The 12,844-nt window shown below is 40.2% G+C and overlaps 1 protein-coding gene across 1 annotated transcript in view; it reads left to right on the top strand.

Annotated features, from left to right (window-relative positions):
- Positions 1-12,844, top strand: part of KCNH1 (potassium voltage-gated channel subfamily H member 1) — a 202,665-nt gene that overhangs the window by 93,263 nt on the left and 96,558 nt on the right. The window contains exon 10 of the mRNA XM_009279630.2: positions 8,520-8,716. Coding sequence (XP_009277905.2) covers positions 8,520-8,716 — 197 coding nt within the window. The remainder of the gene's footprint in view (positions 1-8,519; positions 8,717-12,844) is intronic.

Below are 12,844 nucleotides of genomic sequence, written 5' to 3' on the forward strand. Positions count from 1 at the left end.
GATGGGATCCACCTGAGAGTGCTGAGGGAGCTGGCGGAGGTGCTTGCCAAGCCGCTCTCCATCATTTATCAGCAGTCCTGGTTAACGGGGGAGGTCCCAGTTGACTGGAGGTTAGCAAACGTGACACCCATCTACAGGAAGGGCCAGAAGGAGGATCTGGGGAACTACAGGCCTGTAGTCTGACCTTGGTGCCGGGAAAGGTTATGGAGCAGATCATCTTGAGTGCCACCACACGGCATGTACAGGACAACCAGGTGATCATGCCCAGTCACCATGGGTTTATGAAGGGTAGGTCCTGCTTGACTAACCTGATCTCCTTCTATGAAAAGGTGACCTGCTTAGTGGATGAGGGAAAGGCTGTGGATGTGGTCTACCTAGACTTTAGTAAAGCCTTTGACACCATTTCCCACATCATTCTCCTGGAGAAACTGGCTGCTCATGGCTTGGACAGGTGTACTCCTCGCTGGGTAAAAAAACTGTCTGGATGTCCGGGCCCGAAGAGTTGTGGTTAATGGAGTTAAATCCGGTTGGTGGTGGGTCATAAGTGGTGTTCGCCAGGGCTCAGTATTGGGGCAGGTTCTTTTTAATATCTTTATCAATGATCTGGATGAGGGATCGAGTGCTCCCTCAGTAAGTTTGCAGATGACTCCAAGTTGGGCGGGAGTGTTGATCTGCTTGAGGGTAGGAAGGCTCTGCAGAGGGATCTGGGCAGGCTGGATCGATGGGCCAAGGCTAATTTTATGACGTTCAACAAGGCTAAGTGCCAGGTCCTGCACTTGGATGACAACAACCCTACAAGCCTGCAACGCTACAGGCTTGGGGAAGAGTGGCTGGAAAGCTGCCCGGTGGAAGAGGACCTGGGGGTGTTGGTCGACAGCTGGCTGAACACGAGCTGGCAGTGTGCCCAGGCGGCCAAGAAGGCCAATGGCATCCTGGCCTGTATCAGAAATAGTGTGGCCAGCAGGAGCAGGGAAGTGATCGTGCCCCTGTACTCAGCACTGGTGAGGCCGCACCTCGAATACTGTGTTCAGTTTTGGGCCCCGCACTACAAGGTCTGGAGAACAAGTCTTATGAGGAGCGGCTGAGGGAACTGGGACTGTTTAGCCTGGAGAAAAGGAGGCTGAGGGGAGACCTCATCGCTCTCTACAACTACCTGAAAGGAGGTTGTAGCAAGGTGGGTGTCGGTCTCTTCTCCCAAGTAACAAGCGATAGGATGAGAGTTAACGGCCTCAAGTTGTGCCAGGGGAGCTTTAGATTGGATGTGAGGCAAAATTTCTTTGCCGAAAGGGTTGTAAAGCATTGGAACAGGCTGCCCAGGGAAGTGGTGGAGTCCCCATCCCTGGAGGTATTTAAAAGACGTGTAGATGTGGTGCTTAGGGACATGGTTTAGTGGTGGACTTGGCAGTGCTAGGTTAACGGCTGGACTCGATGATCTTAAAGGTCTTTTCCAACCTAAACGATTCTATGGTCTAATGTCACAGCATTGTTTGTGCTATTGAATAAGACTATAACATGTCCAGCGGTGCTTTGAAAAAGGAATGACTGAAATTAAAATCCAGCTTTATCATCAGTAGTTCTATTGTACTTTTTCTATTTATAGTTTAAAGTTTTGGGGATTTTTTTAGGTTGACATATATAGGCAGGTCAGACCAGTTGCATGTTTCTATGAAGTAATTCAGTGAACATCAACTGAAGGAGCAATTTAAAAGTCTGATTTCCTCAATGCGTGTCCAAGCACACTATTAGCAAAAGAATTAGAAGTGGAGATCAGGCTAAACTTTTTAAGACATTGGCATAAAGAGGTTTACATTAATACAAAATTTTAATTTCACAGTGGATGTAGGAGCAGCACTGAAACTTTTGTTGAGGAAATATATGTTTATTCCAAATGGTGTTTTTAGACAGAGAGTATTCCTTATTCCTGTGCTCCAGACATCCAGAAAATGTAGTGTCAGTTGACATCAGGAGTTGCCTATTTTGAGACTTCAGCCAGACGTTACTTGTTCTATGTCTAACTTCTGGCAGAGCATTAAAAGTAGGAATCACCAAAGGCCCTGTCCAGTGATATCTGTAGGTGGTCTAAGACTGTGCAGGGTATTGGAGAAATAGATTTTTAAAATACTTGATGAATAACTTGCTGGGATAACTGGGGAAGAGAGGTATTCCCTGTGAATAGAGGCCTCAGTTGTGAACTTCTTGGCACTTCAAATTAGTTGATTATTTTTCTACGGTTTCATGTTTTATTGTTACAGATTTATGCAACTTTGCATAATGTGGTCTTAAGTAGTCTGACACCACCACATGTGCAAGAAGTCCCCTTTAGAAGATGGTAATATCTGGCAGGTTGCTGGCAACAGTGATCTGTGATGCCCTGGCAGCTGAAATTGAGATGTGGTAGAGATGAGTCTCTCTGTTCCAGCATGTTCCTTGATAACTTAGGCTGTGTTAGGAAGGCTTGCCCATCACGCTTGTCTGCGTACTCCAAACAGAGATGTGAAGAGGTAGAAATTATAATTTAACAAAGAAATCGAACCCGGGTTTCTATAAAGGCCCTGATTTCTGGCAGGTGAACCACTGAATTAATTTTCATTTTTGTTTTGGGTAGGGTTTTGTTTCTGTTTCAGAATTTTGGAGGAAGAAGAGTAATTTTTATTCTCTGAAAAGCCAGGTTAAAAAAAATAAAATAAAAAAAATTTTCATGGAACACTTAGTTTTCTTTGTTTTCTTCAAGTTTCAAATTAAATTTTTTCAGAGGTATGTTTCTGAAACACTGTTAAATTATCCTCAAGGAGTTGCTAGAAATACTAAATAAAATGAAGTATACTGTAGCTATGAACTTTGTGAGGTTTTCAAAATATTTACTTTATATATTTCAGAAGGCAAAATCCACCATTTGAAACTCTTTGAATGCTTTTGTATGAAATAAAAAAAAAAAAAAATCAAATTTTTGGGCTTTAATGTAAACTTCAAGCTATAGCCATAACGTGAAGCTGGTTTCTAAGTCATTGGGGAATAACTCTGAGGATATTGCAATTTGAGTCTCTCATATGGGTTTTTTGATCAGAGAACTAGCGCTGTCCATGCAATGACAACAGACTGAGCTGTGTTTTTCCTATTACTTAACCTATGCAAATAAATTCAAATACATTTGTGACTCTCGTTATTTGAGCTGACAACTTCCATGTCTTCTGAGTTTGTACAAACTGGCCACATATTTATAACGTTTTTTTACAGTAACCATTAAAAAGCAAATAAGGATAAATGGTTAAGATTCTGGTGAAGCCACCTAGCTTTTTGTGAATAAGCCTAGTAGGGCCCAGTTGAGGTTTTAAAAGTCATCTTCTCATCACAGTAAGTCAAGTAGTGAAATATAATCCACGGTCTATTCAGAGAGACAAATAAACACATTAATTATAATAGAAATTTTAGCTGTAACTAATTCATGTTGTTGCTACTCATCCCTGCTCTAAAATAAATGTTTTTATTTTGTCTGTACAGTAACATGCTTCAACAGAGAAAATTGATGCAGTTGTATGGTAAACTGTCTGCAAAATGTTGCCAAGCTGTGTCTTAAAACTTGAACAGATACACTGTGTTTCTAGTTGTGCACCAGGCAAATGACTGAAAGTGCAACTTCAGTTTATTATCACTGTAACACTTCTTTTGGTTTCTGTGGCACTGATACACTGGCTTTTTTTTCTTTCAGGTCTTATTAGAGGAAAAGAGTGATTAAAACCTCTGGTTAATGAAAAATAGTATATTCTCTGCAGTGCAGTTGGTCACTCACTTCTAATTACATGTCTCAGTTTGCGCTTGAGAAATCTTAAGAAAATCCAAAGCGGCAAATTACTTCCATGCATCATCTCCTGCCAGCTGTACTGTGTTGGAGGACCAAACTACAGGCTATTCAGTGGCTGTCAAGTTGTGCAATTTATCTGTGGGATGGATACTGAATACTTTACCTTGATGCCAAATGGTAGTTCTGCTTTTTTCTGGCTGGCAGATATTCATTGCCTTAAAACAATGCACCAGGAGGAAAAATTATTTTTGCTCTGGTGCCTCTACTTTCCTTGAATCTTTCTTCTGTCTGTAAAAGGGGAAAATTTAAATTGCATGCCTTACTCAGATAAGGAGGAGATGAGAGAAGAGAGGAGAGGGAAAGATTTTCGGTTGAAGCCAAATAGACACGTGGTGATCACAGAGGGGGTTTGACCCAAGTGTCATACTGGCTTTGAACACTAGGGGTAAATACACTGTCCTTAGTGGAATTATGCTTGAATATAGTTGGTAGGACCCTCTGACATGAACTAACTTCAGATCCTCTGGTTCTGTTCAAATCTGTTCATGAGAGGAAAAAAAAAAGAGCAAAATCAGGCCAAGTTTTTTGTTTGTTTTTAAATTTCAGCAGCATTTTAATTGAGCAGTCCCTAGAATAGAGACCGACACACAGAGAATCTGCGTTTGCCTTTACAGCAGTTGATGTCTCCCACTGCTTGGAGGTGGAGAACAAATCCTGAGGGCGCAGGCCAGTGTGGGTGCTTCGGGGAGCTGTGCTGGGAAAGTCATCATGCAGGCGCGGCAGCCAGTGTGGATCAGCATCACAGATAACAGTATTTGCTAACACCTGATTTCCAAGATATGCTTAGTGCTGCATTGCTGCTGAGGTATCGTCAAGCAGTGTCTGGTCATTCTAGCTTATCTTTGGGTCTGCTGAGACTATGTCAGATCACAATTCTTCTATAGTTCAAACATGCAGATGAAGGCAGATCCGGAAGGGACCTGAGCTAGATTCTGGTGTTGGCTGCTGTAACAACTATTACTATTGATTTGAAAATGATTCTAACATGAATATTTTTTCTGATGTACTGAAAACCCATGGATTCGTGTGAATCCCATCCAAGTCCATACTGACTTGTAAGACCTTCAGCACATGAATCCATGGCCTCGTCTTCTCACCCAGCTGCTATCACACCAAAACTGCACCACGAATCCCAGACACCCAGAACGCAAAAGTGAACTAAGTAGGTTATCAGTCAAAATATTCCACATAGAGCCATAGTTTTTCAGAGTAGGGTGGAATATCTTCTGTCTGAGAGCTCTTCAATACTACTGTTTGTAGGAGTAAAAAAACTAAGGGTTGTTCTGGTAGGCACATCAAGGCAATACAGCTGTAATGTGCGAGCGTGGTTCTTTTCTCAAACAGAATCAGCAAAACACTTGGCTAAGTTGCAATAGTCAGATCTTCATTACTGGTGCTGCTTTCAGGAGACAGAGTGGATGTGGCTTGACCTTTTGCCTGACTCAGGCTGAATTTGCAGTGGTAACAGAGAAATTATCTTTTCACTTAGAAGATTAATAGCAAATTTGATATGGAGAAAAGGTTGGGAAAGAATAAATATGGAAGCAGAAGGTGCTGGTTTTATAAGATAATTCTTCAGTGTTTAAATATATCAGGGTTTGGGGACTTGTTATTATAATTAAAACAAACAAGCAAACATAAAAGGCAGAAGACTATTTGGCTTTCTAGTGCATATTGAGCTGATGGTGGAAAAGGTCCTCAGCCCACAAATCCAGCAGGGAATATCAATGATTGATGGTAAAAGTTTAGATCATCCACTTTAAGTGGATGACAGATAGTGTTCCTGGCAAATGTCTGGAATCCAGCAAGCTGGGAATGAAAAATGCAAAGTACTGACAAACAAACAGCCATCTGCATTTCTCTAGCTTTTTAATCTTTCTTCAGAGGTAAGGTGAAATATATAAAGCCTGGAGTTATATGTAAAAGGAGGTTTTTGACTCAGGTTCTCTAATGCAGCAGATGTAGCTCCTTCATGTGCTGCTCTTGCCACCAAAGGGAAGCGGCTCCCTGGGGTGGCAGGAAACTGCAGGAGGGGGAGTGTTTCGGGAGTTACAAGTAGCAAGGGGAAGCTGGGGTTGCTGCCACAGGTGAAGGACACAGTTGTGTCTTTCTGTGTTATGTGAAAAGCAGAATTAAATTTTAAAAAGAGTAAGATGTAACTAACTTCTGCTGTATGTCACTTCATATGTGGGCAAAGCGGCACCATGCTGTTTGTACTTGCATTGTACTAATTATTCTTCACGTTACTGTGGGGCAGTAAAATAATTATTGTCATTTTAAGGTAAGGAAACTTGTCTGGAGATGTTAAGAAATACGCTTAGAAACGAGCTAGAATTCCTCTCCCTTATGCTTGGACTACCAGCTCTAACTGTTGCTCATCAGTGATGGCACATTTCAATACTTGACAGATTCCAGAGCGTTAATTAAAACAGTTGTTTAGCTAATTGCCTGGAAGATTGCGAGTAAAAGCATATTTATTCCAAAGGCAAACAATCCATTTTTACCCAGTGAAGCATATCAGTTTTTATGGTGCATAAAAATTGTTTCACTTCAATTTTGAATATATTGTGTGTTTGTCTGTCTAAAAGCCTTGTAGATGATGATCTATTTTAAGCGCATGGAAGCTTTTTTCTTAGGCCATTTTTAATGTATCTACTGAAAAAGCATATGTTTAAATAATTGAAAATGTGAAAAGTCTGCCATTAAAATGAAAAGTTGCTTACTGCACCGGGCTATTGGACTACCACCATGCTTACTGATATGCAGCCTTTGTAGTATTTCTGGATGTTGGCACTGTCCTATGTAAAGAGCCTAGAGGTGGAAGAAAGGGTATCATTGTGGTGCCTTTGCCTAACTTTGTGGGGAAAAAATGTGCTTATGGAACAGGTGGTTTCAGTGTATGTATGCATTTAAAATGGAAATATAGTCAATGCTCCTCCGAAGTGTTCAGGGACTAAACTGGTCTCTGGCAGGTGGACTGCATAGGGCTTTTGTGGAAGACTGAGAGCACCAGTCTTCCATGGTGAAGTGGAAGAACCAGTGTGAACCGCAGCTTGTTGCACTACAGCATAGCTTACCATCAGGCTGATAGCTTCTCCTCAAAGAGAAAACGCTTATCATCTAATGGAAGGGATTACGTAATGGTGGAAGTACAGCTGAAGGGCTGAGATGGGAGTTCTGGGTTTAATTTAGAAGTTTTCTTGACCTCTTTACTCATGGTAGTTCTCTTGACTTTCATATAGACTTTCATACATGACTATTTATTTAGGGAATGAAATCTAAGAGGGCCCGGGTGAAGTCAATAAACTAGTATATATTTTGATGCTGTGGCTTTAAGAATTGCTACGGGCAAAGTATTACTTATAAGACAAGGGACCATCTGGTCCATCCCTACCACAACTTGATAGACATTGTGAATGTATTTCTTTGTTGTTTGTCTTAAAAGTGATGTGCAGTGGTGATATACCACAGCAGAGGTTTAAGAGGAAAATACTGTTCAAAATAAGAACAGTGTAGTTTTTCATTATCAAGGTAGCAACTGAATATTCTTATCTTGTTAGCATTATATGTCAGAAAACGGAAAAAAAAAAGACTGTTACTCTGTGAAGGAGCTTGTAACTTTCTCCTGAACACTCCCTTTTGTGCCCAGCCTGAGCTGGGGTATAACCGGTGAAATCCTGACTGGGGGCTGCTCCTCAGGCAGATTTTGGTATACTTGCCCTGCGTTGTAGTGCCCAGACTGGTGCAAATGCCCTCGTTGCAGTGTTCCTCAGTAGGGGTTTCACTGGCTGCCCCAAGCTCATAGAGACAGGCACATGGGAAGGTTGTAAGGAAACGATGATGTTTTCTTTCTTCCGATGTGTAACAGCTAAATATTCTTGCCTTGTCAGTATTATCTTGGTGATAACTAACCTATACTCTTCTTGTTTTGGACTACATTGTTACCTTAAACCTCTGCTGTATTATATGGGGCACACATGCACAACTACTGAAAGATTTTGTTGCGACTTTTACCAGCTGAAAAGCATTAGAGCCGCCAGAGTTGTGAGATCTGCTCTTTTATACTGTTGTAAAGATGATGATGTAGCGAACTAGGGCAAACTTACTTTAATACTGATATGTAATAGTGTTTCGTTACAGCCTGTAACTGCACTGACGTATTATACAAGATGGTTTTATTGACACCATAGTGGGTAAAATTGTTAGCCAGATTAAGAAAACTCAACAACATAGATATAAAACAAATCCTTTGTGTGCCAGTTAAAAGAAGCAAGGGAAAAAGCATTTCCTCTTAATTAATCTCTTTGAAAAGGATCAGAAGAGAACGTGAACAAGAATGAAACGCTTTTCTTGATTTTTTTTTTTTTTTTTTTTTTGTAGAGGAAAACTTTTACTGATATTTAAAGGGGACTTGTCATATGAAACGCTTTTTGATTGTGATTTATTCTTATGAAATTTTGCTGGGCTGTTGTAATTAACAAAAAGATAGTGGAAAAGGTTATCAATGGAATATTTCAAAGATTTTTTTTTTTCCAGACAGAATTTTTTTCTGACCACATAAAATAGAAGAACCTTGACTGCATAAATGAGATATATGTTCTTTTATTTTTTTGGTAGAAATAGTACTGTTACTGAAAGCAATGCCGCTGCTTTTCTCTAGGCAAAGGAGATGTTTTTGGTGATGTGTTCTGGAAGGAGTCTACCCTCGCCCAGTCCTGTGCTAATGTAAGGGCTTTGACTTACTGTGATCTTCATGTGATTAAGAGAGATGCCTTGCAGAAAGTGCTGGAGTTCTATACAGCCTTTTCACACTCCTTCTCCAGAAATCTCATTTTGACCTACAACTTGAGAAAAAGGGTAAGTAGCTTTGATTTTTAACATACACCATATAAATGATCACTTTTAAGGACTGTCTGTATGAAAAAAACGAATTGCTTGAAATCTGGCATTCTTCGTAGCCTCTCTTATAAGAAGGTTTTTCAGAGCTTGCTTAAGAGACTGCTAGCATGTAGAGTCAAAAGGCCATAAGTATTTATTTCAGTGCTAGTTTTATAGGGAGCTGGACTGTATATATGTGAAAGTATTTTACGTTTCTATGAAGTGGACAAATTCCAGCATATTTGCGAAGTGTCATGCACTTGTGATAAACAGTGTTCACTACTTTCTGCAACTTTAGTTTGTAAAGCAGCTAAAAAGATGTTAGGGCTGTTGCCTGAAGTTACAAGGCAAGTGGAAGGAAAGGTATGAAATCTAATATATGGAACAAAAGTCAACAACAGAAATCACAATGGAAAAGTAATATGAACATGACTGATTCTATCAAGATTTGTTTCTTTTAGTATCGATATGTAGAAGACAATAATATTACATTGAAAATAAATATATTGGAGCACCTATACTTGCTTTAAAATATTATGATATAAAGATACTTGAGATCAGCTAAACAAATATGTTTGATAGGAGATTTTTTTTGTTCCTAAAAACAGTTCTCCATGGTAACTTCCAGGTGCCAAGTAAGTCCTAGATAAATACACCTGAAAAAATAGAAACCTTTTCATCTTTGAAGTCTGTTTTGTAAAATTAGACTTTAAGCCTAGAGTATCAATTTTTTTAAAAAAAATTTTTTTATACCTATAGTTGGCATACTGAAATTAAAATAGTGTGATGATGTTTTCTGTCCGCATATGTTATCAATGTCAAAGAATTCAGCTTTTCAGTATTGGGCAAAGAAGAATGTGCTATCCACACTTTGGTCAAATAAATCAAAGCTCTGGTAGAAAATTGATTTAATTAAAAACTAAGAAGCAAATTTATACTTGAGGATTTCCTCATAGGACATTTTTTTCACATGGCATTGAGTTCCTGCAGGACAAGGAGAAGATATACAGCTGCAAGAAGATTAAGAGATGTCCTGTTAAAAACTAAGTTTAAAAACCAGCTTCTTACCTGGTGTAATTAATGTAAGAAATAAAAGAAGTTAAAGAATTTGGTATTGAGATCACCTAAAGCATCGGTATCACTGACTGGCATATTTTAAAATAACACTGTGGGTAATGTGGTAAGATATTCTAAGAATATATAACTACTTTTTTTTTTTTTTAACATCAGTAGAAATAACAAACTTGGAGGCATAGAAGGACCAACTCACTTAAAGCTCACAGTAACGCTAGCAGAGTCGCATCATTTTGGATCTGCTCTGAGCCACAAGTCCCAATTTTAGAATCAAATGCCTACTCCAGAAGTGACACTCTTTCCCTCCATGTTCATCGGCGTAGCTTTTCCCAGCCCAGGTTACAAAACACTTTTTAACCACAGTCCACAGTATCCTGTGCTGTCAATTTTCTACACAAAATGTTCCTAATAAAAAGGTACATTTTACATTTTCAATTTCCATCCAGTTATTCAAATAATTGGATTTTAATTGAGTTGCAGTCAGCAGAAAAGTGGCATTGATTGATAATGGAAGTGAGAGTTTGATGGTTCTGGGTTAACAGACTGTTAATTTTATTTACTTTATTGAAAGAAGTCTGATTGCAATCAGAATGCAAAAGTTAAGTAATGTAAATAATATATGCTTTTGGAAATGCATAGAAGGTACACTACTTTAGAGATTGCAGATAATGCACATTAAAAGGCAACTTTTTAGAGTTTAGAATTTAATCTGGTTTAAATATCTGTGAATCTTTTCTAGAAATAGCTCCCCAGCCTGTCGCTTCTAACACTTCTCCTGGTCTATTTCTGCAAATGGAATTTTGTAGAATTCAGATGAACCGGTACCTTCTGTGAGTTATGTTTGTGATGTATTGCATATCCTTTGGAATATAAATACCAGAATTACACTTTTCATTTCAATAAACAGTTTCATCTCTGGCTCCAAAAGTGTTCAACTAGTTGAAGTGTAGATACTGTATATTCATCCCAAATATATTCATACAGATTCTAAATACATGAAAAAGCAGCTTTGGGGATTTTTTTGCCTGAAGGATCTCGTGTATGTTTTTAGACTTGGTTATTCCTCTGAGGTGTCCCCATTTCCAGGGTGCACATGTCTTCACTTGGCCATGGTACTGAGTCTCCCTGCATAGTGCAAGGTGCTTTCTAGCCAAGTTTCACTCAGCTTAAGTGAGTTTTCGCATTGGTCCACTCCTTCACTATGTTCACATATTCCTTGGCTGCTGGGTCTCCTCCAGTGATCCCTTCCCTCATGGAGATGGGACTCCCTGTCCCAGACCCCTCGGTGCCAGGGAGCAGGGCTGACCTTACAGATGTCCCCCACACTTACTGGGGTCTGGATCCTCCTGCTAACGACTGTGACAGAAATAAGCAGACATGCAGGCACATTGTAAGGTACCAAAACCAAGTGGTCTTGACCTTAGCTAACTCTAGAGCTGGATTTAGGCAAAGTAAAAAGCATCTTCCCTCCATTCCTTGTGCTGCTCTTCCTACCGGTCTTGAATGTGCTTTGAGCTGAGCTGGGAGGGCATGACGCTTCTGTCTGTGTGTCCCCTTTCTGCCCTCCCTAGAACGGGGCTGCAGTAATGAAATGTTACTGCCCATGACATCTGAGGACTTTGTGGCTGAGGGAGACTCTTCCAGTGCTGTGTCCCTGGCATGCCGTGGCTGTCTGTGTCTGTGCTGTGAAACTTTCACTCACTTTCTTGACAACCACTGGTGAAATATCCTCTTTTCTAAAACTGTCAGCTCACTGCCAGGTGACTCCCCAAGCGGTTTCCTCAAGCAACTAAAATCCCTCCTGAAGTTATTAGCTGTCTAGTTACCTCCGGCTGGAGCTCAGACTTAGAAAACTTTTTATTTTTCCTAAAAGGAAAGAGAAAGGAGACCTTTAATTAACTCTTTCTTCTGCCAGTCGTTGACATTTCATCTAACTGGAAGCAGGGGGAGAATCATCTGCTGCTACATCTCTCTCTCCAACATCTTAAGAAACTGGAACTGCAGTCTGTGGCTGCAGGTGGCTGTATGTCAGACTCAAGGGCTTTGCACCTGAAAGGAAGCTGGCAGGATTTCTCAGAGCACTTCCTGCTGTAGCAATGTTGTGAAATTAAAGCAGGTTAACTTGATGTTTCTCTCTGTTTTTGGAATCTCGGAGAGGAACCAGAGTGTAGTTGCTGGGGGTATGTGGGATGGTCAAGTGACAAAGTCACCCTTACGGAGGGTGTGCTAGACGAAAGAGAAATATTGCAGGTTTGGAGGGCAGCAGGATTCACAAGCTGGACGGAGGTCTGTGTTTCCCCAACAAATATTTAAACACTTCTGGCTTTCCAGCCTGGACTTCATAGCTCCGGGTTAGTAGAAGCGTAAGAAGAGAGAAGCTTGCATGACAGCTACTTGTCATTGTCTTTTGCTCGTGTTGAGGTGCAAGTTTGCTGGCACCTTCTTTAGGAATGTGAAAGGCCTTTGGCAGCACTTGCAAGCGTTCTGGTTTTGGCAGTTGCTTCTTTCCATGTGTATGAGCTTTGTGACCAATATTAACTTACACTGGGTTGTACCACAGTGTATTTGCTCAGTTCATTCTGCTGCAGCCATAAATGATGTTATAGCTCAAATGATCACACACGCTACATAAAAGAGAGAATTCTTATACATAATTTATTAAGCTGAGATTTCTCTAGTAAGCCATTTTAGCCTGGATAGAGATTGAATGACTAATTCTGAATGCTTTGGAGTATCATGATAGAAAGCGCAAGTAGCTTTTCCAGAAGCTGAAATTTGTGTCCTGGAATAAAAGAAGGAATGCAGTAGGATGTAGATATGTTATTTGGGATTTTGTAAGACTGAAAGAAATTGCAAGGAACACTGCATTTTTACAAAGCAAGCATGATTTAGTGATTTAAAGCCAAAGCTCCTAGTCAGAACATATTTCTTGAGAGAGCAGTGATTGCAACAGAGTAGTCTGTCTCCCTGCCGGTGTAAGATTGCTTGCTTTTGTGCATGTAGTGGTGTGCTTATTCTATGCCATTCCAACTA

Source organism: Aptenodytes forsteri, unplaced genomic scaffold (assembly GCF_000699145.1).
Source record: "Aptenodytes forsteri isolate BGI_AS27 unplaced genomic scaffold, ASM69914v1 Scaffold195, whole genome shotgun sequence".
Classification (NCBI taxonomy): Eukaryota; Metazoa; Chordata; class Aves; order Sphenisciformes; family Spheniscidae; genus Aptenodytes; species Aptenodytes forsteri.